This window comes from Apteryx mantelli, chromosome 2 (genome assembly GCF_036417845.1).
Source record: "Apteryx mantelli isolate bAptMan1 chromosome 2, bAptMan1.hap1, whole genome shotgun sequence".
Lineage (NCBI taxonomy): Eukaryota > Metazoa > Chordata > Aves > Apterygiformes > Apterygidae > Apteryx > Apteryx mantelli.
In genome coordinates this window covers 66,894,656-66,920,283 of record NC_089979.1, presented here as the reverse complement: position 1 = coordinate 66,920,283, position 25,628 = coordinate 66,894,656, and the positions used below count along the sequence as shown (strand labels likewise).

The window sequence follows — 25,628 nt, the reverse complement described above, 5'->3', positions numbered from 1 at the left end:
TTCATCCCAAATTTTAAGTTCATAATTCAGCTAAAGGATAGCACAGATAATCTCTAATTTTATGCAAAATTAACACTTACAAATAAGAAATGCAAAACCCTATTGTTGCTATTATTAATTTTTTACATACAGAACAGAACATTTAGTGAAATAAATGAGTTGGTTTTTCCTGTCATTATTTTATTTCTTACATTCTAACTAGTTCTCTGGCCTCTCCCTTTATCAGGAAATTAGTTTCTAAAGGCAAGAAGCTTACACTTCAAAAGAAGGAAAAAGAGAAATCCACCACTTTGTGTTTCACAAAACCACAAAATGGTTGAGGTTGGAAGGACCTCTGGAGATCATCTCGTCCAAACCCCCTACTCAAGCAGGGTCACCTAGAGCACATTGCACAGGATTGCATCCAGGCATGTTTTGAATATCTCCAGAGAAGGAGACTCCACAACCTCTCTGGGCAACCTGTTCCAGTGCTCTGTCACCCTCATGGTAAAAAAGTTTTTCTTGTGTCCAGATGGAACTTCCTGTGTTTCAGTTTGTGCCCGTTGCCTCACGTCCTATCACGGGCACCACTGAAAAGAGTCTGGCCCCATTCTCTTGACACCCTCTCTTCAGATATTTATACCCATTGACAAGATCCCCCCTCAGTCTTCTCTTCTTCAGACTAAACGATCCTGGCACTCTCGCTTTTTTCTCATAAGAGAGATGCCCCAGTTCCTTCATCATCTCAGTAGCCCTTTGCTGGACTCGCTCTAGTAACTCCATGTCTCTCTTGTGTTGGGGAACCCAGAAGTGGACGCAGTACTCCAAATGCAGCCTCACCAGGGCTGTGTAGAGGGGAAGGATTACCTCCTTTGACCTGCTGGCAACACTCTTCCTGATGCACCCCAGGATACCATTGGCCTTCTTGGCCGCAAGGGCACATTGCTGCCTCATGCTTAACTTCGTGTCCACCAGCACTCCCAGGTCCTTCTCCGCAGAGCTGCTTTCCAGCAGGTCAACCCCCAACCTGCACTGGTGCATGGGGTTATTCCTCCCCAGGTGCACTTGCTTTTGTTGAACTTCATGAGGTTCCTCTCCGCCCACCTCTCCAGCCTGTCCAGGTCTCTCTGAATGCCAGCACAGCCCTCTGGTGCATCCGCCACTCCTCCCAGTTTGGTATCGTCAGCAAACTTGCTGAGGGTGCACTCTGTCCCTTCATCCAGGTCATTGATGAAGTTGTTGAACAAGACTGGACCCAGTACTGACCCCTGGGGGACACCGCTAGCTACAGGCCTCCAACTAGACTCTGCGTCGCTGATCACAACCCTCTGAGCTCTGCCATTCAGCCAATTTTCAATCCACCTCACTGTCCACTCATCCAGCTGCACTTCCTGAGCTTGCCTATGAGGATGCTTTGGGAGACAGTGTCAAAAGCCTTTAGGGTTTCCAAAAAGCCACAACATTTATGATTTGCATTAGCTTTCTATAAACCCTACTAAGCCTTTGCTAGGCCAAAAAATAATTTTACAAGATAACACCTATGCCCACCAGCAATACTTTTTATCCATAACAGTAACAATTAGGGAATAGAACTATGAACCTTCGGGAGTACTTAATTGCTCTACCTGCAGAGCAGATTTGAATGTGAAAAAGAAGTCACATTTTCAATATTTGTTCAGAAGTACTGAGGATTTCAAACTATTTATAAAATTAGGATTTCAAGATTTTCAGGATATTTAAGACTATTCGGGAAAAATAGCCTATCATTTTGCATTCTTGGCATGTAATAAAAACTCAGTTAAAAAAAGTCAAGGAATGTCAGATCCTGATTCTTCATAGTATCTTTTATATGACTAAAATCATTTTCTTCAGTATTTCCACTAAATCTTTCAATCCTTCTTTTCTGGTATTGAAGTCCTATTCAGATTTAGGCCAAGGTTTTCAAAACTGATCAGTAATAGGTCAACTCTGGGTAGGGAAATACAGTTAGAAATTCAGTTACTTTCTAGGATGAACTTCAGGTCTTTAAAAGAGGTCTTCCCTATCAAAGCATGTATGTCCACATTTCTGGAAAAGAAGTTCTCTAAACTAAAAATTAGTGAATTAGGTAGCCAAAACCACTGGAAAATACTGTCACAGCAGCAGAGGGCAGGTCACAGGTTAATCTGCCTGGGGCAGGAGTACAGGTGGAGCACCAGGTGAGACAACACTACTTTCTCTTCTCCCTGCCACATGGAAGGGACCAGCAGATAGTTAGTGATTGGCCTGTAAAGGGGTCAACAGCAAACTTCCCTTTGGAAGGGAAGCACCTAGGAGCACCACTTGGTGCCAAGGCTGTGTTCCTAAAAACAACAAAAGCGCTAGCTTGGCTAAGGCTATGAGTAGCTATGGTCTTTTACTCCACGGTACCTGTAACACAGAATCAGTGATCAGGAGTGGTTATCCTACAACATACAGCAGTTATGGAGTACAGCACAGAAGTAAATGTCAAAGCTATTGGGAATGGCCCAACACAGTCACTTTCTTATCTAGCACAGTATCTAACCAGACAGAACCTTGATGGCCCATGATGAGCTTTTACCTGAGACACATCTTATGCTTTGAGTACATGTACAAATGGTACAGACAACCAATGTAATCTCACTACAAACTGTGTTTGCATGTTCCCCTTGGTAAGCAGAATAAAAAATCTGCCTGACTTCCTAAATAAGAGTGTAGTGAATATGAATATTACAGACTGATTATGGGATAAAGTATCATAACATAGGAGTTTTTATGTTGCTATGGTTTGTAGATCATCTTGATATCATCTCCAATTCAACATTTCCTCTCCTTTCTGAATTTGTGGGCTATACAGTTTCATCAAATGCCTTCAATTCCTGTCAGATACTTTTGGTGTCATCTCTTGCAAATATACCACAACTATCAACTAGCCAGTCCTAGCTTGTGACCAACATAATATGGATTTCTGGTTCATCAGATTCTTCCAGAAAATATTACATAGAACAACAATAGGATATTTTTAATATTGCAGTCAACCACACATGCTGATACTAAATACAGTATAAAAGAAGAAACGTAAGTCCAATTTACCTGACAGAGCATCTTGTGCTTCAAAAAAAGTGCTGAGACCCCCTTTCACGTAAGCTAGACTCCCCTCATTCTTCTTATTGGCTTGTTTCTTCAGATTCACAACTGCCATTTTGAGCTGATCAAAACTGAAAATAAACAAAAATACCATTGACATTCTTACAATGAATAGGTTCAACTAATGAATAAACAGAACCCCATACTTGCAAAATTGTCACAGGAACTATTAAAGAGAGACTGCTATCCAGTTTGCTTCCTGATAATGACGATTTTCTCTTAGTATTACATGTCTAGAGAACTAAATTTTTGGAGTTTTTTTAAATCCTATATAGAGAGTTCCCATCACTTGTGTTGGAAGAGACTTTGTTATAGTTTAAATCAATCAAGAAATTTCTTCTAAATATGTAATATTAATCTTAGCTAAGTGCTTGTACTACATTAAATAGGCAATGCTAAATCACTACATTTAGTACACTAGATTAAACAAATGTCAGTATTAAAGAGATTTCTACTATTCCAATATTTCATTCTTCAGTTTAGCCCACAATCCTTTTTCACTTTCAGTTTCTGAATTCCTTCAATATTTTTATGTTAGTTTGGACATAAGTTTCAGAATTAAACAGAGTATTACAGCAAAACAAAGAGAAGCTGAACAGATTCCTACTTCATGAAAGTCTTGTCTTTTCATTCAATGCAATCCATTGGATTGTTTTTATTTTCAAAAAAGTGGAATACTCATGTCCAACTTACCATGTCTATGGAAGGTTTCTTTGTGTTAGTTTCCTAATATTTCTAGATCACTGCCAGTTTATATTTGATTTCATATTTTTTTTGCAGTCAGCTGCAATTATTTTAAAAGTGATCTGATAACTGCATTCATGACTGACTTGCATACCATTTTTTGTTGTTGATGATGAATATGGCCTCATTAGTTATGTTACTGGATCCACTGTAAAATAGCTACCATAAAGTAACTCAGAAATAATAAATATAACACATGATTTTTGTCCTTAGGAAAGTCCTTCCTCCTACCTGCAGGCCAAGCCCCCTCCCCCTAATACAGAAAAATCAAATGAAAAATTCCACCACACCTCCAAGTGCAAGGGAAAACAGTTAAGTAAGGAAATTAAGACATAAGGCAATTCCACCAAAAGCCTTTGGCAGTTTTAACTAGTGGTAGAAAAGATTTTTTACAAAAACAAACCAAACTTTACATCAGGCAGTAAGAAGGCTATCACCACCTGCTGGGAGACAAAAAATACTAGTGCACTTACAGACAGCTTCCTTGTTATAGACACAATGCCACAACATTTTATTTCCTCTCTCGATCTGCTGGTCAGAAATCACATTATTTACTGGCTGGATTGACCTACTTGGGTGTACAAGAAGTACTTACCAGCAGCACTTTCAAACTAACAAAAATCTGTACTGTTCTCTTTTTAAGTAGTTTCATTTGATCTGATGAACTAATAGTATGTCTAAATAGTTTATTTATATTTGTCATGCTGTTGTCAGGACAAAAAAAAGACATTATTTTGATTGCTTAAAAAGAATTTCCTTCAAGGAAAAAACATACCTAAGCTAACCAAAACATCAGTGCACCACATATTTAGCACTCCTAATACCTGAGGTTACACAGAGGACAAAAACTGAACAGTAGTTGTATGTTTCTGGAAAAAGAGCTCAAATGATATGGCCAAGATAATTCCACAATTAATAGCAATTCTAGATTATTTCCAAAACTAAACATTTCCGAGCGAAAAAAGGAAACAACTTTTCTTTTTTTTTTTTTAAAGCTCTTTACAATTAGATTCCAAACATGATCAGATTCGTCCTATTCTTTGAGCCATTCTTGTTGTTGACAGTTTTACACAACTTTTGCACCTTCAGCGCTTTAAGATTCAGATTTTCTAAATCAATATGAACATGCCAAAAACATGCAGTTTCCATTTAAGAACAAAAATCAGCTTTTTTTATTCCACTGAACTGAGGGGACCATGACTTCAATCTGTTGATGCACAAAGACACAAATTAATGGAACTTTTCTTTTCCAAGAATAGAAAAAGAGTGCGAGCTGATACTGGAAGGAAAATGTTAGAAATGTATCTTCTTAATAGGAAGCTTCAAATGTACATGAGAATTGACTTCCAGGCACTGATCCAATGGCATAGCACTGGCATAGTACAAGTTTAAAAGGGTCCATACAAGCTAATATAGTTACTTAGATTATCAGTTGCTTGGTAGCGCTGATGACCAGTGTTTTTACTGCCACCTTGTCATATTAGAGATATAAGATAATCATCACATCATGCTGTTGTTCATATTCCACTGTAATTTTGATAAACCGGTTAGTCATCAGTTTTAAGAAGTCATTTAATCTACTTTTTAGATCCAAGGCATTGTCAAACATACCTAGGTCATCTATGATGGATACCTGTCAAAGCAATTCTCAACAGCCTCCGACGATGGTGATTCTGCAGCTTTCCAAGTTACTTGGTTCCAGGGCTTAAGAAATCTAATATCATTTTTAAATCTGTATCTAACCTAAATCTTCCTTGTTGCAAACTGAACCAGCTATTTAAATACTCCTATGTTAGTGGCTCAGCTCTCAGTACCTTTTTTCAAGCAGGGTAGCCAAAACTGGGCAGAGCGCTTCAACTGCAGCTTTAATAATGCCAAGCAGAATAATTATCCCCATATCTTACATAACACAGTTCTGGTGATACATCCCAGAAGATGATTTGTACTAGATTGCCAACTGAAATTTATGGCATGTTACAAACACCTGATCCTCCTCTGTACTACTGTTGCCTAACCCAGGGTCTATACTCTGCTACTTGCCTTCCTTGCTCCCCTTATGACCTTGCACTCAGCTATTTCATGATTGCTACAGCCAAGGCTGCCACTGATTATCACATCCCTGATCTTGTTGTGAGAAGCAGACCCGGGAAAGCATGACCTCTGGTTGCCTGTCTAGCATCTATCTTAAGAAGTCATTCCTAACACACTCCGAAGGCCTCCTGGATTGCTTGCATCCTTTTCTGTTGCCCTTCCAGCAATTGTCAGGGAGGTTAAAGTCTCCAAGAACCAGGGTCTGTGATCTGGAAACTCTCTCGAGTTGCTTGAAGATGACTTCGTCCACTTCCTCATCGCACTGCAATGTCATCCTTTTTGGCCTCCTCTGATCCTGATCCACAAGCTCTCAACCATCCTGCTACCCATTCCATAAGAGAGCTCCATATATTCAAGCTGCTCCTTCACACAAAGAGCAAGTCCCTTTCCTCTTCCTGCTTGTCCTTCCCCAAAAGCCTGTTCCCATTCATCACAGAATTCCAGCACACGAGCTATCCTACCACATCCCAGTTTATTCCAATGGTGCTATATTCTAAATCCACAAGCAGATTATTATATGCTCCCCTTATCTGTTTCTCAGGCTGTGAGCATGTGTGTACAGGTGCTTGAGGTAGGCCCCCTTTTGACTGGTTTTGTCTTTCCTAAGGGCTCTCTCAATCCCATCGCTGGACCATATACTTAGCATCTGACCTCTATTCTTTCACTTAACTACAAGCAATTATCACCATCCTCTGATATTCTTAAAGTCCTTGCCACCAGGTTGCAAGTCTGCTGGCAAAGATGCTCCTGCCCCACTTTTTCAGTGGTCCCATTTCTCACTGGCAGTTCTCATTCTTCAATAAAGGATACATTGTCATAAAAGTAAAAAGTGCTGCCCTTGAAACCAGCCATACAGCCAGCTGTGAACTCACAGAATGAATCCACTACTACCTGAACCTTCACCTGTAGGTCAAAGAATACCACCTGGGCGCCCATGCTCTTCACCTTTGTCTCCAGGGCTCTGCAGTCACTCTTGATTTATTCTGCATCTCTCTTGGCAGTGTCACTGATGCCCATGTGTATGAGCAACAAATGGGTAACAGTCCAAGGGCCAAACTTAGAACAAACTTAAAAAATCGAAAGCTGTCCTTTCTCACTCTATCATCTTCTAGACTTTTAAAAAACCTACTGATCCCAAAGTAGTTTTCAGTTTGTGATAAAGACAATTCTTTTTAAATCACTTCCCTTCCAGTCACTTTATTTCAAAAGATGCTGTCATTACATGTGTATTAGGTAATAATGTTGATTTGCTGTTGTTCTGGCTCCTCAATCTACCAGCACTTTGAGAGAAAATCAAAGCATCTCCCAGGCAGATTAAGGGTTATGTTCTGGAGCTCATGCTCTCTGTCTCTCTGTCTCAAAAACAAAAACAAACAAACAAACAAACAAACAAACAAAAAAGCCCCTGCCACACCCAAAAGTGCTGATTCTACTATTAGATTATAAAAAAATATTAAATAAATTGGCAAAATGGTATTTCTCTTCAAACTGTTATCAGTCAAAAGAAGACTTATTCTCTCCACTAAAATGATGTCAAGTATTATCCAAACATAAGCATGTTAAAGTTTCAGAACTGAGCATGCTCAATTATACACATAAAAATATATTTATGTAATGCATCCATGCAAGTACACATTATTATGAACCAGACTTAAAAGTTAGTGGTCAAGATTTTAAGAGATTCACCCCAAAGATCTTACTCACAGGTCCAACCTTTTTCTGCTATAACATCTGCCACAACTGCTGGCTAAAAGCTAACTGTTACCAATAACAGTTTTAGTCTGTTCAGTGCCCTTTTCCTGAGGCTATAGTCATGACTTAAGTTATCGTCTGGAGCTCCTGCTTAAGGTCATGCTGCCTAACTTCTCAGTTCATGTAGGGCTTTAGCCTAAAGCAAGACAACTGCCTCCTCACATAGAAAAATAGATCTGTTACTACAATGTCAACCATCACCGACATCTCGTATAATGAAAATGCAAGTATATTTGATGTTATTAAAACTATTTATACAATATAATAGCAACAAACCTTGTTGTTGAATGATTCTCAATCAGGTACCAGGCAGCAGAAAAGTTTTCACTAGTGAAATCAGCACTCATCCCAGGAAACAGTGCCTCTAAATCTTTCTGAGGAAATCTGCCTCTGAAAAATAAATATTCTTTTCTTCAGTGAGACATATTCTAGTAAACAGGTTACAATTAAAAGTGTTGCATAGCACAACAGCTCGTGTTCCAACAAAATGTAAATATAAACTTGTAACTTGTCATGAAACTAAATCTGGTATTACAGACACACCTAGTGTATCTGGAAAAGAAATCTAATCTAAATAAAAATAGTTTTATCATTTTGATTTCAGTACTACACAGTGAAGTAATATAATAAAATGATAAAACATGTTAGCACTAATTTTAACAGTCAACAGTATCACTGTGAATGTTTCCATAAGAGTTAACTACCTTTCGATAATTTTTACACAGTGTTTGAAGCGTAAAATTTCAGCTTAATAATACTGCATCAGAACATGTAGACAGATGGATCTCTTTCTTTGAAATACTACATTATTAAATATACAGTCTTTAAAACTATTAAGTTATTTAATTTTTATTAGTGCATAATACATTCATTGAGTAACTATGAGGTAGGTATGCAAAAACACTCAATTTCTTATTTCTGTTGCTCACAAGACATAAGAGTTGTAAAGTTCCTACAGCTGATCTCATACAAACAAGAGCAAAGTTGCTCTTGCTTTAAGCCTTCTTTGCTGAATCCATCATTTAGATATACACTGTCAGGCACTCTCACAGGGTCTGCTACTATTCACAGTGATGACTGGGAAAATATTGCCATATCACTCTTATGCATCATATGTACTTACACAGAGCTCAGATAACTACAACTGAGTACATACTGTACAAGCTACATGTTGCTACAGCATTTCACATACACAAAGAAGGTAGAAAAACTAACTGCACACTGCTATTCTAAAACAGACATTCTAGCTTACTTCCCCAGCAGTACTGAAAATTCATATTTAAAATTAAAATCTTAAGAACTGATCTTTATATCTTTATAAAGAGGAAGTGCCATGACTTGTCTTTTTAAGCCTAAACAGACTTCTATAAACTTCTATACTTGGAATTTACAACAGTCTTAAGAGTTCTGTATGTGCATGCAGAGATCACCAATACCATTTTATTTAAAGTATCTTCTCATTTCATCAGCAGAGCAAATGTGCTTGAAATGCTCTGTTCAAAAGAAGTAATATGGAGGCTTTAAAAAAATATTACGAAACAGGCCTTGTGTTTCAAATCTTTATCCAGGGAAAAATAAAGGTTAAAAAGGAAGTTTCAGTGTATCTGACTGACACTATAAAAGCAAAAAGTCTAAATGATTTGGTTTGATATTTCTTTGCTTGATGGCCTTAGATTATTGGGGGCTTTATGCACTTTACAAGGAAGAAAGCGTTGCCTGTGCAAAATGTTTCTAAATAAAAAGAAGTGCTGCCTTCAGAAAATGGGACTAAACAGACTCACTATGATACCACTTATATCCAAATACAGGGCCACTGACATTGAATATACTCAAAGTCAACTCTACCCTTTAAAAAGGAAAACCACTGCATCAAGCCAAATAGGTAAGTGAGAATACTCTTTTTAATCCTTGAATCGATATCAGTCCAACTTTAAGACTACAGGACATCATCACGTTGATAGATTCTAGGTGATCTTGCAACACTGTCTATTTACTGCTCCACGTGCAGCAGAAGTCCCATGAACACATGGGGGAAGAAACGCAGAGCATACTTCCATTATGGACAGACACAGAAAGAAATCCTGAGTTAAAAATCATCTTCCTGCAAAACAGAATACACTGACCTGTCTGTCAATAGTGACACAAAATACAAAGGAAAAGTAGGCATATCCCAAGTGGGAAACAGCACGCTCTGTTTATTTTTATTCAGTCTTTCACTGCATAAAGATAGCAAGCGAGTGAATTGCTTGTGCAAGCAGATTGTTTGCAACAATATTTTTTAAAACTAAAAAGTATTTCCTAACATACTGATACAGAAAATGTATTTCATTTATTTTAAATCAACATACTAAAAACAGTTAAATCCACTTGTTAAAGAAAACATGACAATATTCTTCTCTCAGTCCAGACAGGCATTTCACACTTGGCCATATTCATTCCGCCATGCTCCCCCAGCACATCACCAGGTGCACTCACCACTCAGGTCTCTAGACCCAGGCACATCCCATTTACAGAAACTAATCTTGATAAAGAAATTTAAAAACTTATTTCTTCATTTTTGGACCACAAAGTCTGACTCAGAATTCAAAATAAAATCCCTCTCTGATGCTCACAAACTAGACAAACTGTTTCTATACCAAATACATTATACACAGATGCAAATCTGCAGTACCTTGCATTTAAGGTCAGACTGGGGGGGGTGGGGGTGGGAGGAGATGATCCAGAACCAGCTAATGGAGATTTAAAATGTATAAAAAGCCCTTTAAATGGACTTGGAAGTGATAATTTGTTAATTTTTTTTTAATCTAAAGATGTTTCAAGGACACTAAAGCTGTTTTTATTCCACATTTTTAAATAAAATGTTGAAAAGCAAAGAGCAGATTAAATGAAATAAATCTTAAGGCAGACATATTAATAAAAGCAATTATACAGCAACAAAAGTTGCCCTCTGCAAGTTTCTGTTCATATTCGAAGGACCATTAGCACAAGCAGGTACAAAGGACCACATACATAATGACATGGCACAGAAGTCATTCATCAGTAGCACCGGATTACAGCAGGGGTATATAACAATATTTTTAAAAAACAGCAAAAAAAAAAAATCATCAAATGAGATGCAAGGAAAAGCAATGACAGATATGAAAAGGAGAGAGACAAGGAAAACAGTACAAGAAACAAATGTAGCAGTTAACAATGAAGGTCACAATATTTCTCTATGCTTGATGAAAAAAGTGAGAATGCAATATAAAAATTTATAAACATCAGTACTGAGACTCAAAGTTACCAGTGATCTTGAATTTTGTGAGTGCCAGCTAGTGAGCAGAAAATGCTGACAGTCATAAGATACAGTCCCATTTTAACCCTCTTTAAAGACATTTTAAGATAATATCTTGTTGTTTTTTTTTTTTTAAAGTATTCAAAAGTGCGTAGTAGGCATGAAGAATTTACCAGACAGTTTCTCACATATGATATATACCATGGTTGCCCAGAAAAGTTTATATTAAATCCACACATGGTGGCATCTTTGTGGTCAACTACATTTATTTAATGCTTAAAAAAAAAAAAAAAGTTAAAAAAAAACAAAAACAAAAAACTCCTAGAAAAAAATACTGAGATAAAGACCAATCATTTAGCTAGGGATGTAATAAATTCCTGCAAATGAGTTTTGCCCATGGACAGTTTGACAGAAATGAAGGGTTTTTTTGTTTGGTTGTGTTTTTTCTTTTTGTTTTGAGTTCAATGTTTGGCTGCTTTGAAAAGTTCTTGGGAGCTTTTTTCCAAACAGACGTATTTGTGGGGAACCCTAAGCTAGCAATGCATTTGTGGGTGTTCTTATCTGTGTGGAGAAATTTCACATGGTCACAACACAAGAGAAACACAAACGTGAATGTGTGTGGTACATTAAGAATATGGTATACTCTGTGGTGTAGCATCCTCATTTTTATCATGCATTTTGCCTGTACTTTTTCCACTAACATAGATACAGGTAGTTTGAAATGACTTACTACAACTATCTCCACAACAAGCTGCTCACTAAAAAGTTCAAAGTGAAAGCAACCGCATTTCTAAAATGTCTGGCCAGATGCATCTAAAGAAAGACTGACTCCACATCCATACAAGCTTGGGTTTTGTTAACTTCCACTATTAAATTAGATAAATAAGTGCTTAGAAGTTGTTACAAAGAAAACTGACTTACAGTTTACTTGTAAACAGGCACATATGTGATTTGAGAAAGTATTTCTGTTTTCCTCGTTTTAATTTTAGGCTGAACATGAACTAGTAGCAAAAGCTGAGATCACACTTACACATTGCTGATCATCATTCTTCTGGTGCTTCGCTAGTTATGTAAGAGTAGTTACATACTGCAAGAAGTAACTCTTAAAACTCTGTCATTGATTAAAAAGCCATCACTGTAAAAGAAATTGGGAACCAGAAACGGAATCCAGGGAACCTCAGAAAAAGAGACAAGTTTACCATCTTTGAGGACTCTGTGTGTTTCTCCACCCTTACAATCTAAGCAAAGGTAAATGTATTGAATTGATAAAGTAGTACTTTCTGCTAGGCAAGACTATTTTATTAAAACAAAAACAGATCTGGTACTGGAGCTCTGGTTAACTACTGAAGAGTCTTATCCATCAAAACTATCACGCAACATTTTTAAATATAAAAATAATTAAGATCTCATATACTGTAAATAAATTTGGTTTCAAACCACCACAAACTTTCACTTCCCTCAAATATATTTTAAGTATATCTAATACAACTGTGCAGTATCTCAATGGTACTTGCACTCACGTATAGGGCATGCACATCTACTTTAGATCCAAAATACATAATGTACAATCAATTCACTTGTGCCACATGTCCAGCAATACAAGTCCTTCCTGCACCACTCCACCACCTCATACTTTATGTACAACATAACCTAGTACTCAATAATTCTAATTTAACATTACAGCACATATCAATCTTACAAATTCTACTACAGAACTCATGCATACACAGAGTGTTTATATTTGCCAGAGGCTTAAGATTAGTCTATGATCTCCATGGATAAATCACAGCCCCCAAGGACTTACAATTTAATATTAGACAAAATTCTAGAGTAACAGCAACAGAATGCAGCGGATACTACTGAACAGAGCTTGGCTATGACAGCAACTTAGCAATTTATAATTTTTCTGTAAAGATTATTTTTCCCCCTAAATTTCAGAATCTCCTAGTATGATTTTCAGCATACGTGACAGTATTTACAGATTAAAGTCAGGTACCAAAACTGGATGCAGCCACCAAAAGGTAACTTGAACCTCAATTCCACAGGAGTTTACAGGTCAAAAGGAGCAACTTTAAATAAACACAGATTCTGAATGGCAACCAGCATAAACAAGCTAAAACTAGAGTTGCTGTATACTCTCTCGCTGTCTGGTACCAGTCAGACTCTTAGAAGCAGGCTTTGTACCAGCTGTACTTTGTTAATCATTCATGCAAGAAGACCAGCATAAAGGACACTGGAGTAGACTAAACAAGACCAATTGGAAGGCGTTAACAAAGCTCTCTGCAACAGCAACAAGACAAGGATGCACTTGGGCCATTATTCTCTAGTAGCATTGGGCTAATGAGAGATATGTCAACAAAATGATTAACCATCGCTGATAAATGGAAAATTATGATAACAGAAATCTACTAAGAAATAGAAGCAGGCACCTGAACTGATATACCAGTCTTACAAGCAGTAAGCGTTAGTATATTTTTAATCATAAGCTTTAGTATATTTTTAATCATAATACTGGGACACAGATACTGGATCTCTCTCTTGCAGGTTTCACAATTTTTTCTCTGGTGTCCCTATGATATAAGTTGCCATAAAGTGTCTGCTGCTGTCAGGAGTTTATCTTATTCTGCAGGAGTTTATCTTATTCAAGTATGCAATTACCCAACGAATTTCCATACAAGCCGTTTAAAAAAAAAAAAAAAAAAAACAGAAAGTCCTAGCTCACGGTAGCAAGCTGACAGTTACCATTAGGTGGCAGTGTAAGATCAGTCTGTCAAATCTTCGCAGCTGAAATGTTTTGGAAGCTGGCGTGGGAAGAGGCCAGAATCTGTATTGAGTGGGTGGATATAGAGCTATGTGGAATGTACTTAGCATGTCAGCATTTGCTTTCATGTACGAGATTGATCCACCATAATGACCTCTGCTACATGCAAAACAACAAACACTATTCAAAAACTTTCTAACTACCACTAGGTCTGACTACAGTTACTGCTTTGCAGAGAATAGATTTTCTTAGTGTGACAGAGTAGATAGGGGAGGTAGAGTACACCTGATGTAAACACTGACTTGTTGCGTGGGAGGGAGAAAGTATATGTGAAACATCTGAACAAGTAATTGATTAACAAGTTTTACGTGGATCTAAATTTTCACGAACAGATTTTGCCCAGTGCTCTCATGAAACAAGAATAACATTTTTCTCTCCCCGAACTGTTCCAAATTCTAGTCACTACATCACTTACCAACCTGTTCTTGTAACCATTTTAAAATGTGAAAATAAACATAAATACTATAACATTACTGTTACTGTTAGTATTTTCATAACAACTTTCGATGCTTCTATTTGGTGACCATTTGGAAATCCGTTTCCTCCTGCAAGCTATATAATAGCCTCCTGTAATGGTTTCTGGCTGCATCTCCATAATACCACAGCCAGGAATATTCCTTCTTCCCCCCTGATCCCCCCTTGTTGGGGGTGAAGGGGACACTAGACTTGCTTTGCACTTCAAGGCATTATAAAGATGGCAATAGAAAACTAAAACTCCGTCTCAATTTCTATTCTTTCCTGAAAATCAATAAGTTAGAACTCAGAAAGATTACCTATTTTAAATACCTGTTTTCTTGTGTGAAGGAAACATTTCATAGCACACACACAATATGCACCAAGTTTTAACTATGTAACAAGTTTAATCTAATTGGAAGCAGTTCTGTTTTAAAATATGAACATACAACTACGAGCAAGGCAGAAAAACATGTACAAACATTCTTCTATGAATATATTTGTGACTTTATTATGCTTCAACAGTGATTCTTAGCCAACATGTTCTAGTTTCATTACAGGATGATTTATTTTCGATTTATTTTTTTCACAATTGGAACTCTACTTCAAAAAAAAGTTGTGTGATACAAGAACAGCAATTAAGTCTTGAAAAATATGAAGGACTTATCAGCCAGAAGTTACAAGTATGTATTACTTGTTAAACTTTCAGGCTGAAAGATGATGGCTTGCACACAATGTCTACCTGTAACACTTAACTTAGTCTTGACTAAAAGCGATAAGGAGGAACAGTGGATATCCGTAGTTCTTACTTTTACATCCTTGCAACATCCGAATATGAAAAGAAAATTCCAGTTTCTAAACGCACATAGGTGTAATACATATACTCAAAATAAGTCAAACTACGTGTGGTATTCTAATTATTATTAGAAAGTATCAGACCCACTATTTTTTACCTTAATTCACAGTTCAAAGGCTTTATTCACTTAAATCCCAGTCATTTCTAATTAAACTCCAATCTTGCATCTACTGAGTCAGAATAAATAAAAAACTCAGTCTCCATGCATGTCAACAGTTTAAAGACTAGAAATACTCTAGTACAATATTTCATTATGGAAAGGGTTTTTTTAGTATTTAAATGTCCCATCTGCAACATCTTGAAAATACCCAGCTGAATGATTCACAAGCTATGATTAATTTTTAAATGTGTTTTAATTGGACAAAGTATCATAAACAATTATCTTAAAAACCCACAAATGCGACTTTTTAGAACTAAGAATAACCTATATTAAAAAGAAAAAAAAAAATCACAAAGGATAGGTGAACTAACCCTTTCCCATGTTTCAGACTGTCTTTTCTGCATCATTTGTTGATGCTTGACAAGCACTTTCTAGAAGGATGACTTTCTCCTCTCCTTCTATCCCTAGTCTACCCATTTCCCGTTTTCTCCACAGTGTGCTCCCCTCTAGCTTTTTCCTATCCTGACTCCTATTTTCTCAAATCTGTTTAACTCTCTGATTTTCTCCCTGGTTCTCTCCACACTATGCCTCTTTAAATGCTTCTTTTGTTTACCACTGTTAGCATGCTCAATGCATAACACTCCTTTCCTCAGCTGCCACCAGACCGCTGGAAGACACGCTACAAAGGCTGGAAATCCCACCAAGTGCCACAAGCTTATGGCCCATTTCAGCTTCAGAACTAAAATATGTCCCAAGCTGTAAACATTTAAGAACTGTCTAAACAAGTCCAACGTGTTAACAAAGGAAAGATCCATTATGCTGCAGAGTTCCTCCTCTTTGTAACACACAACTGTTCTTTATTGCACTAGGCTTTCTTTTAGTTTAAAACATCCCAGAATTCCAGCACTTTTTATCACTTCTAGTGCGAAACTATTCCAGTACCTAGTAATGGTTAATGCTTGCTTGTACGCTCCCTTTCTTAATTTATAATTGCCATTTTTCTTCACTACCTTGTACAATTCTTCTCCTTACTCACCCACTCCATACTTCAAGTATTTGCAAACCTGTGTGTTTACAGCATGAACACCTAGGCTTGATATGACAGTTCCCCAAATGTTTCTCTATTTTTTCCCCTCACAAAAGGGTTCTTCTTTCCTAACTGCATTTAAATATTTCTGACTTCCTTTGTATTTCTTTTACACACAAAATCCGAGTTCATTAACATGCTACTTACTCATGCTTCGAGATAAAATATTTAAAAGATAACCTTGTTGGTTTCCTATTTAACAAAACATCCAAACAGATGCCAGCAAATTAAAATATTCCTACTGTTTAGGCTTCCAAAAGGTAATTCTTATTCTATCAAATGCAAGCTGCCTTGACTGTAAGAACTATTAGTTTTGGTTATGAAGTTGAGATCTTATATTAAAAGTTCTCTTAAAATAAGACCAATTTAAAAGTAACTGTGACATAACCAACACATTTACTGAAAGAAGCCTTGTGAGAAACACACAGATGTCTGATAAAATTGAAGTGGTTATTCTGACTTAAATTCTGGAGAAATAATGGAAAAGCTTTTACAGGGTTCAACTAATACAAAATTAAAGTAGAGAAAAAGTTTTAATGACAGTTTTAAAGTTTCATAAAATGTTTGAAAACATATTCTACTGGCTTTGAGATTAAGTGCTTCATTGAAAAAAGTAACCCAGCAAATTTAATATATCGTCCTTTTAATGGAAACTTGGTACATGAGACTGATTAAAAACTTAGTGCTATGCAGTGCCAGTAGTATATATCACACAGCTGACTAAATGCAAAAAATAAAAAACAATCAGTGGGGAAACAAACCTGAGATTATCTTTAGGTAAGGCTTTACTAAAGCCCACAATACTATTTAATCAGTAATTGAATCATCTACTAGTTTTATCACCAATAATTTTTATAAATAGTTGGAGAAAATATTAAGTAAACAAGAAAAATTCTGTCATCCGGACTGAGAAGACCAACTTGTCAAGGAAACAACATACAGCTGAACACTGTCAAATGCAAAGTGACACAGCTAGGGTAAAGGAATCCAGGTCATCCCTGCAGAGTAATCGGTGACCACATCAGGAGCAGAAGTAGCAACCGATGAGAATCAGCTAACAAGACACTCACTGCTAGCTCCCAGTGCAACGCTGGGGTAAAAAGGATTATCATCTATTTTGAATGTACAAACAGGGGAGGGAGAAGAGCAGAGACAGGAAGTCTTCTGGTATGATGCTGGGATATTGCCCACAGTTCTAAAGTCTGCATTTAACAGGGTTGGAAAACTGGAAATGAAGGAAGAGTATCAGAAGTTATTTCAAGGGCTGGAGAAAAATACTTACACGAAGGGATATAGATCAGTCAAAAATCTCAGCTTATTACAAAAAAGACTGGGTAATTACTTTCAAAAGAAAGAAAAAGACATACTCAAACTAGGAAAGAAATGCATAACCAGAGGCTGGAAACTGATGCCAAATGCAGTGGAAATCACATAGGTTTTGGGAAATGTTCATTTACCTATCAGAACAAGCTAACAATGGACACTGGATTTTCTACAATGTGATTCCCCCAAATCAAGACTGGATACCTTCTGGGAAAATACATACTAAGAATAATCACAAATCATTGGAATAAATGCGGAAAGAACTGTATTTAAAATAAAATAATAATTAACAGTTTGAGCTGACAAGACTTTAGACCAAATATTCTAATGATTCCTTCTGGCCTTCAGTTCAAAGAATCCTTTCACATGACTCTAGCCACTGGATACAAATGAACAGATGAATGGAAAGCAAGAACTTCATGTTTTTAGGAACTTCTTGAAGTCTGTCATGTTTTGTCAGAAGGATTCAGACTCCAAGCTGTTAATTGTCAGGGTTTCAAAAGGATGATAATTCAGGAATTACAGAAAACTGGAGATAATTAAGTCCAGATAAAAATGATTTAATAGAAGATTTTGCCTATTGTGCTAAGTAATAAGAGACAATGATTAAATTAAATCCCAAACAACAATTAATAGAGACATTGGCAAATTTCAGACATGAAAAATTAGACCAAGAAGTTTCTTACTACAGAAGTGCACAACCACAATACCCCAACCTTGTGAAAAAGGAATAATACTGAAATTATTCACAGCCTCCACTGTTCTAAAAAACAGACAGATGAAACCATGTATGTACTCTTGCTCACAAATAAACCAAGTATTCAGAGAATGAGACCGCCCGCTAGTGAAACAGTCTAATTTTAAATAGCCTTTGTTTCTGGCAGAGCTAATACCTTGATCAAGAGAAATATTGTTTCTGACACTATTTCTAGGAGTTGGTCAGGTTTGGAGCCCTAACAGTATCTCTTCTAAAGCCCTCTAATTCTGTTTATTGCTTATTATAAAGTCCCCATTTCAGAAAAAATGATACAAAGTCTACCTATTTATGAACAAAAGTAAAGGATTCTGTGGATTGGAAAACAGTATTTAGATTTCAATAAAATAAACTAGTTGCTGTGGTATAATAAATCATATTTTACAGTGCAATTTTAGCAACCGATAGCTATCTAAACAACCTTGAAAGCCCCATGAAACTCAAATGCAACGTTAAGTATTCCATAGCTACAAAGTATAAATCCAAAGCCTTCCTCAAAATCTAAACATCATAGGGGTTCAATATATCAGGCTTTTCCAGTATCTACAGTCCTAATTGACGCTCCAAAAATAAGGATTATGAAGCAGAACAGAGCATGCACCAACAGCTCTTTTAAGCATCAAGTTTTATACCATCAGCTAATATACGTATGTATTTTCAAATCCTTCCCCGCCCTATAAACTGTTAAACTTTTCTGAAATTCACAGAGGCATATATAGAGAAAACCACTAAAAAAGTGGATTAAAGACATTTGGTACTCACTTGTCTATCTCAATACCAAGTGGATTAGCTGGACGTAGGGACAAGGGGGGAATCCCTTTGTTCTTATCAGTGCGCATGTCATAATAGTTCATTTCATCCACCCAGACAGCAGACTGATCCAAGATACCTAGAGAAAACAAAGAACATATCCTTAAAACAACAAGGGCTGTCCAGCACTATCAACTTCTAACATACTGAAATAATTTGAAAAATCCCAATAAATATAAAATGCATGCCTAGGTAATATTTTGAAAGATACATGGCAAAACAACCTGGATACAATTATGCTAAATTATTTTATTATAGCTGCTGAAAAGGTATTAATGCCTGGGCATCAAACACTACCTCTTTAAGAGTACACCATTCCATGTAAATTAAGAGCATTGTCCTCTTGCTTATGATCACAATGTAACAGTATTTTTCATTCCCTCAAGTATTTTGATATCTGTCCACCACTTTGTCATCCATTACTTTCAAAACCATCAGTTAGTTTGAGGTCTCCCTATGGGCATATTTTAAGAAAGATCCCTTTCTCTATGGCACTTATTAAGCACAAAGTCAGCCAACTTTGGCCACATGTCAAAAGGATGACGCCTTCAAGATCCCAGTGAACATAAGACTGGCTTTGTTTCCAAAGCCTTAGCACAAACAACATGCAAAGGTGAGGCACAATGGTTTTGGACCCCAGGAAGAAATCATAGCCAGATTCTTGAACATCCCTAATTCAACACCTTGGGAAAAATTATGCAAGAGATCTTAATATAGCTTGGGAGAAATTATGCATTATTTAATTGTTACTGAACTGCAGGGAGAGAACAAAAGCCTAAAACAGTTCCTTTTGTGAGAACCCTTATGTTAAAAAAAAAAGATGCCTATCTAACTGTATCAATGAGTTTTTCTGAGAGAGGCATTTTAAATCCAGAAGGTATTTAGACTGGATTCTAGATTAAGCAGAGGTCCTAGACTGCTTGGCAACATCATTTTAATGATTAAGCACCACAAGAAAAACACTTCAGACTTTCTGTCTTACAGGATGGTTTAAATTAAAAATAAGAAATGGCACTCGGGACTAAGCTTTCTTTAAAAGACTAACTGTCAGCTCTGGATTTAGGTATAAAGCTCACGAGGTTTTTTTATATTTTGTATTTATCTAGTACACTTAAAAGTAAGATGAACAATTACTGGATCTATCATCAATTTTTTGAAAAATGTAATGCTTCTGCCCAACAATAAAAGGGGCCACTTTTCATTACTCATTGAGGGTTTATCAGGATATTAGAAAGAGGAATTTAATTTACATGTAGTATGAATTTATATATATTTTATTGATATATTCTACTTTTTTAGACAACTAAAGGCTGTTCCCAGGTGGGCCCATTTTAAATATCCATTTTATTCAAAGAGGCACTCAGTCATATACTTAGCAAAAAACAGATATGAGTTTGAACAAGAAAAATACCTATTTTTTCAGGCTTCAGCAGTTTGAAGGAAACAGTTGAAGTTCCTTTGCCACCAGACTTCGTCGTGACGATAATGTCCCCCTTATCATTTTTAGCTTGTCCCACTCGACACACAATTTTACTGGCAGACATCCATTCAGCAGTTAGCAGACAGTTATGCCCACAGATTGTTAAACCTGAAAAAAGAATGACTGTGAATAAAAATATTTTTAAAGTGTTGTAAGGCAACTATGCTTATGTTGTTTCATACACTTCACATTAATATATGACTCTTCCCCAGTCCTTAACAGCCAAGATGGAATGAAAGAGTCACAGATACATTTTTCAGATATTCCCTAGGTGACTTCAGCTCTGATGTCCTATTGCCATTTCATGAGACAAACACAGTGTTGCTTGAAGCTTATTTTAATCTCTCCCATCAGTTATGCAGCTACCACAACTTTTCACAGAATCACAGAAAGGTTGAGTTTGGAAGGGACCTCTGGAGATCATCTAGTCCAAACCCCCTGCTCAAGCAGGGTCACCTAGAGCACGTTGCACAGGATTGTGTCCAGATGGGTTTTAAATACCTCCAAGGAAGGAGCCTCCACAACCTCTCTGGGCAACCTGTTCCAGTGCTCTGTCACCCTCACAGTGAAGAAGTTTTTCCTCATGTTCAGATAGAACTTCCTGTGTTTCAGTTTGTGCCCGTTGCCTCGCGTCCTGTTGCTGGGCACCACTGAAAAGAGTCTGGCCCCATCCTCCTGATACCCTCCCTTCAGATATTTGTATACATTGATAAGATCCCCTCTCAGTCTTCTCTTCTCGAGGCTAAACAGGCCCAGCTCTCTCAGCCCTTCTTCCTATGAGAGATGTTCCAGTCCCCTAATCATCTTTGTAGCCCTCCGCTGGACTTGCTCCAGTAGTGCCATGTCTCTCTTGTAGTGGGGAGCCCAGAACTGGACACAGCACTCCAGATGTGGCCTCACTATGGCTGAGTAGAGGGGGAGGATCACCTCCCTTGACCTGCTGGCAACACTCTTCCTAATGCACCCCAGGATACCACTGGTCTTCTTGGCCAATTTTACTTCGTGTTGTACAAAAGATCCTCTGCAAGACGTAGTTATGTGAAACTTCTGTCAAAACTGCAAGCAAAATCTTTGATAGGTTCACCACTTGTGACTTTACATATCAAAAATTAAGAAAACCTGCAAAACATTCACAGGAAACTATGTTTCTTCAAGCCTATTTGTTTAGCGATACTTTTAGGGATAGAGAAGAGACTTTTGGCCAAAGAAGTACTCCTTCACAAATATTCTGTTCCCTTCTCCTGTATTAAAATTTGTTATGCAAGACTGATTCTGCTGAATAAACTCCCCTTGTTGTATGAAAGAATGGCAATGTAGCATTTACCTGTTTCTTCCACTAAACTTTCACACAACAGAAGAACAAATGACATACTATGAAACAAAAATAAAACATATTTTAGCCAGGAAGCTCTCTCATAGAACAAGACTATGGCATATTAACCTATGTCAAGCTTAAGAATACCTCTTCACATTTAGAGTCAAGATACACCTTAATATGAGGTATGAGGCTTGCTGGGTCTTCACACATCTTCTACATCATGGTCAGATCAGGACTCTGGGTGCTGGAATAGATGGGCAGATCTAGAAGGGCAGTTCTCACATTCCTAATTTCAGTTTTGTTATCCTAAAGAATTAGCAAGATTCTAATTTCTAAACTACTAATAGAGAATAGTCCCTAACAGACTTGATTTGTAGAACTTCATTAGGTTCTTAATTTAGGTTAAATTAGGCGCTCTCACCATTACGTAGAAACATAAGGCATATTATCTGAAACAACAAGGCCATACTAGTGTGTTGGCTGTACTGGAATATAAGTTAGGCAGGTACAACAGTTCTTCCTCCATTGGCTTGACTTTTCAGTTTCTAGAAAGCTCTGACCAATTTAACAAACACTTTGAGACCGAAAAGGGTCAGCATATGTGGCTCAGTACCAGAGCTCCACAGTTACTTTTTCCTCATAATTTAAATCTCTGACATTACACAGCAGACAAATCTGGCAGTTTTCATGGTTTTGTTAGACATCATAATGCCTCATTCCCTGCCAAAACCTATTTTGAAAATGAAAACAAAAGAAAAAAACAAAAGGCCATGAATCTCATTATAACTGAAGGGAATTTTACATGAGCAAGGGCAGTAGGTAGGTTTCTTAAAAGACACCTCAAGAAAAAGAAGGGACAAAAAAAAAAAAGTTTTATATCAAGAATACTTGGTTGGCATTTTTTTGGTTGTTGTTTCTTTGCAACACTTTAACCAGAACAAGAGTTTTTATTTATCTGGGGGTGGGGGAAGAACATGCATTTATGATGCATGGGTTTTAACCTTAGACTTCAGTATCAAGTCTCTCTCGGTTTTCTGCTACCAAGTTCTCTGAAGGAAAAAAAGATTGCAGTAGAAATTTTCGAGACTAACTGAAGAAGGAGATTGTCTGAACCATTCATAAAAACAGATTTTCACTCTAGAATTTGAGAAGTCTGAATTCATGCTTAAATCAAGTTATATTTTAAAATCCAAGATTTGAGCTTAAGCAATTTGGTAGGAAAGAAGTTACTGAACAACCATTTTAAAGAACCTTGTATCAGTCATTTTTTATTTATTAGAAGGTTCCTAAAGCTCTCAAGAGAACAAGTTCATAAGATTTGACACTTCTTAAATGAAGGGAAACAGCCTTCCTGTGTATCTTAAAAATACAAAAGAAACAAAGTCTCCATGAACATTTTACATACCTCACTACTTATGGTAATGGCACAGGCCAATTTTTGAAACAAATAAAGGCATGTTGGGAAAGATCCTCTGACAATACAATATTTTTTTCCTCACAAAATGAGAAAATTTTTCTTTAAATAAAGATTTATTTTAATCTGTTGTTTAGCATAAAGATCTTTGAAAATGCCATACTGGAGGTCTAGTTTTTAAAGGGTATTTTGGAGGGTTTAGTCCCCTGTCTATTTCAATGAATAGGCACAAGACATTCTCATGAAACTTCACAATTTTTGTCAAGCTTATATATTGACAATTTTACAACATCTAAAAAATAGAGCTGCAGGTGCCTTAAAATACAAAATAAACGTTGAAAGCATAGGTTTTGCATGTATCTCCTGGATTTGCCTTTTTGTACCACAAGCTATAGTTACAAATAAAAATAATTTATTTAGTTTCAAAGGCACACATAGATTACAAGACGACTCTCTTAACAAGATGAAATGAAAAGGTACATTCTTCTATTATATGATATTCTGTTTATACAAGAAATACTCTTTTTGCTTTTCATTTTACTCTAATGCATCTCAATAGCAGATTATAAACTTTATAGAACCCTTGCTCAAACTTGCTCAAGTGTCATGCCTGCAAAGAGTCACTTTTGCAAGTATTTCCATTCAAGGCACAGGGGTTATTTACATGCCTAATTTAACCAAGAAAAGAAATCTTTACATGTCTGAGGCCTTACTCACTTCCTAGAAAAAGCCAAGAACTCAGTGAGCTCAGGAAAAAAAAAAAAGGCTATGCATTTGTATTCATATTTATTTATGTTTACCTCAAAATACTAGATTATTAGCAGCCATGTGTGTAAGATTTACTCTGAAAAAAAAATAATGAGAAAAAATATTAGTTGTCAACCAGCTGTAACACCGAGACACAGTTCAGGAGATATCTTCCTTCCAAGAACCTACTTGACCACTTCTAGAAGGATCGTATCAATGAACTAATGAAGATATTAAGGCACATCAAACACTCAGATACTTAGAAATATACTTACCTGTAACATCATCAGATTTTCAAATATTTCTAAATAACGGTCAATTAGTCTACAGCAGCCTTATCTAGCAGATGAGGAAAATATTATTTCCTCTTTCTAGATGCAGCAAACTGAAATGAAAGGAAAAAATTACAGTGGCTTGTCCTCGGCCATAAAGTTCATTGTGGTGGCTAAGAATGGAATTTGGGAATCTTGGTTTACAGTCATGAGGTGAAATGTTGTTTCTAGCAAAGCCAAACAAAATTCCAGTAGACTCTCCAGAGGAGTCATGACTCCACAACAGATTAGACAAATTGTCTCTAACATGAGTACACATATGCTTAACTTACAAAAGGTATATGGGAAATTCCAGTTGTTATAGTTAACTTGGATTTCAAAAGGTTTTGCAAAGTCCTTCTTGAACGGCTTAAGAAAATTGAGCAGCTATTGAATATGATCCTCAAATAGATAAATAACTGCTTAAAAGATAGGAAAAAGAGGTAGAGTAAATGGTGTGTTTTCATGCAGGAAAGTTTCCACAGGGCATGTGCTGGGAGTTCTGCCATTCAGTATATTCATAAATGATTAGAAATGAGGGTGAATAAAGAGGTTACAAAGCTTGATGCTATTAATCTTTTCAGGATAGTTAAGACAATAAAGCTGGAAAAAACTCCCTGCACTCGGTCTCATTAGATCTGTTCTGCACTAGTGTAGGTGCTACAAAATAGCAGCTGAAATTCAATGAACAAACAACTGTGCCCCCCCCCCCCCCGAAGATGCATACAGAATACACACACACACAAAAAAAAAAGTAAACTGGGATTCTTCAGCCTGGAAAAGAGGCAACTGAGAGCAGTGATGAACAAGATCTAAAAGGACATGAGAATCATTGATAAATAGGGGAGAACTGCTTGTTCCCTCTTCCAATGCAAGAACTATGACAATTGAAATTAAGTTACCCAGTTAAAAATCACACAGTGAGGAGACCATTCTTCACACAATTTGTAGCTAAATTTTGCTACTCTTCTTATCCTAGACTGTTGCAGATACGCTGCTTGAATTTTACACTAATTCAAGTAATAGTAATGCTCTGAGACTTTCTCAATACACTGAAAACACTTCTGACTGGAAAGCTGCCAAGCTGCAAATTCTCAATGCCTGAAAATATAATGAAGGAGCATATCACTACATCTACTTCTTGTATGCTCACATAGGCATTTGTTC

General features: G+C 36.8%; 1 protein-coding gene across 1 annotated transcript in view; it reads right to left on the bottom strand.

Moving 5' to 3' along the window:
• EXOC2 (exocyst complex component 2) overlaps positions 1 to 25,628 on the bottom strand; it is a 143,424-nt gene that overhangs the window by 102,404 nt on the left and 15,392 nt on the right. Inside the window, exons 3-6 of the mRNA XM_013942074.2 lie at positions 20,603 to 20,779; positions 19,144 to 19,270; positions 7,990 to 8,103; positions 3,073 to 3,197 (exon numbers count right to left, since the gene is read on the bottom strand). Of these exons, the coding sequence (XP_013797528.1) occupies positions 3,073 to 3,197; positions 7,990 to 8,103; positions 19,144 to 19,270; positions 20,603 to 20,779 (543 nt within the window). The remainder of the gene's footprint in view (positions 1 to 3,072; positions 3,198 to 7,989; positions 8,104 to 19,143; positions 19,271 to 20,602; positions 20,780 to 25,628) is intronic.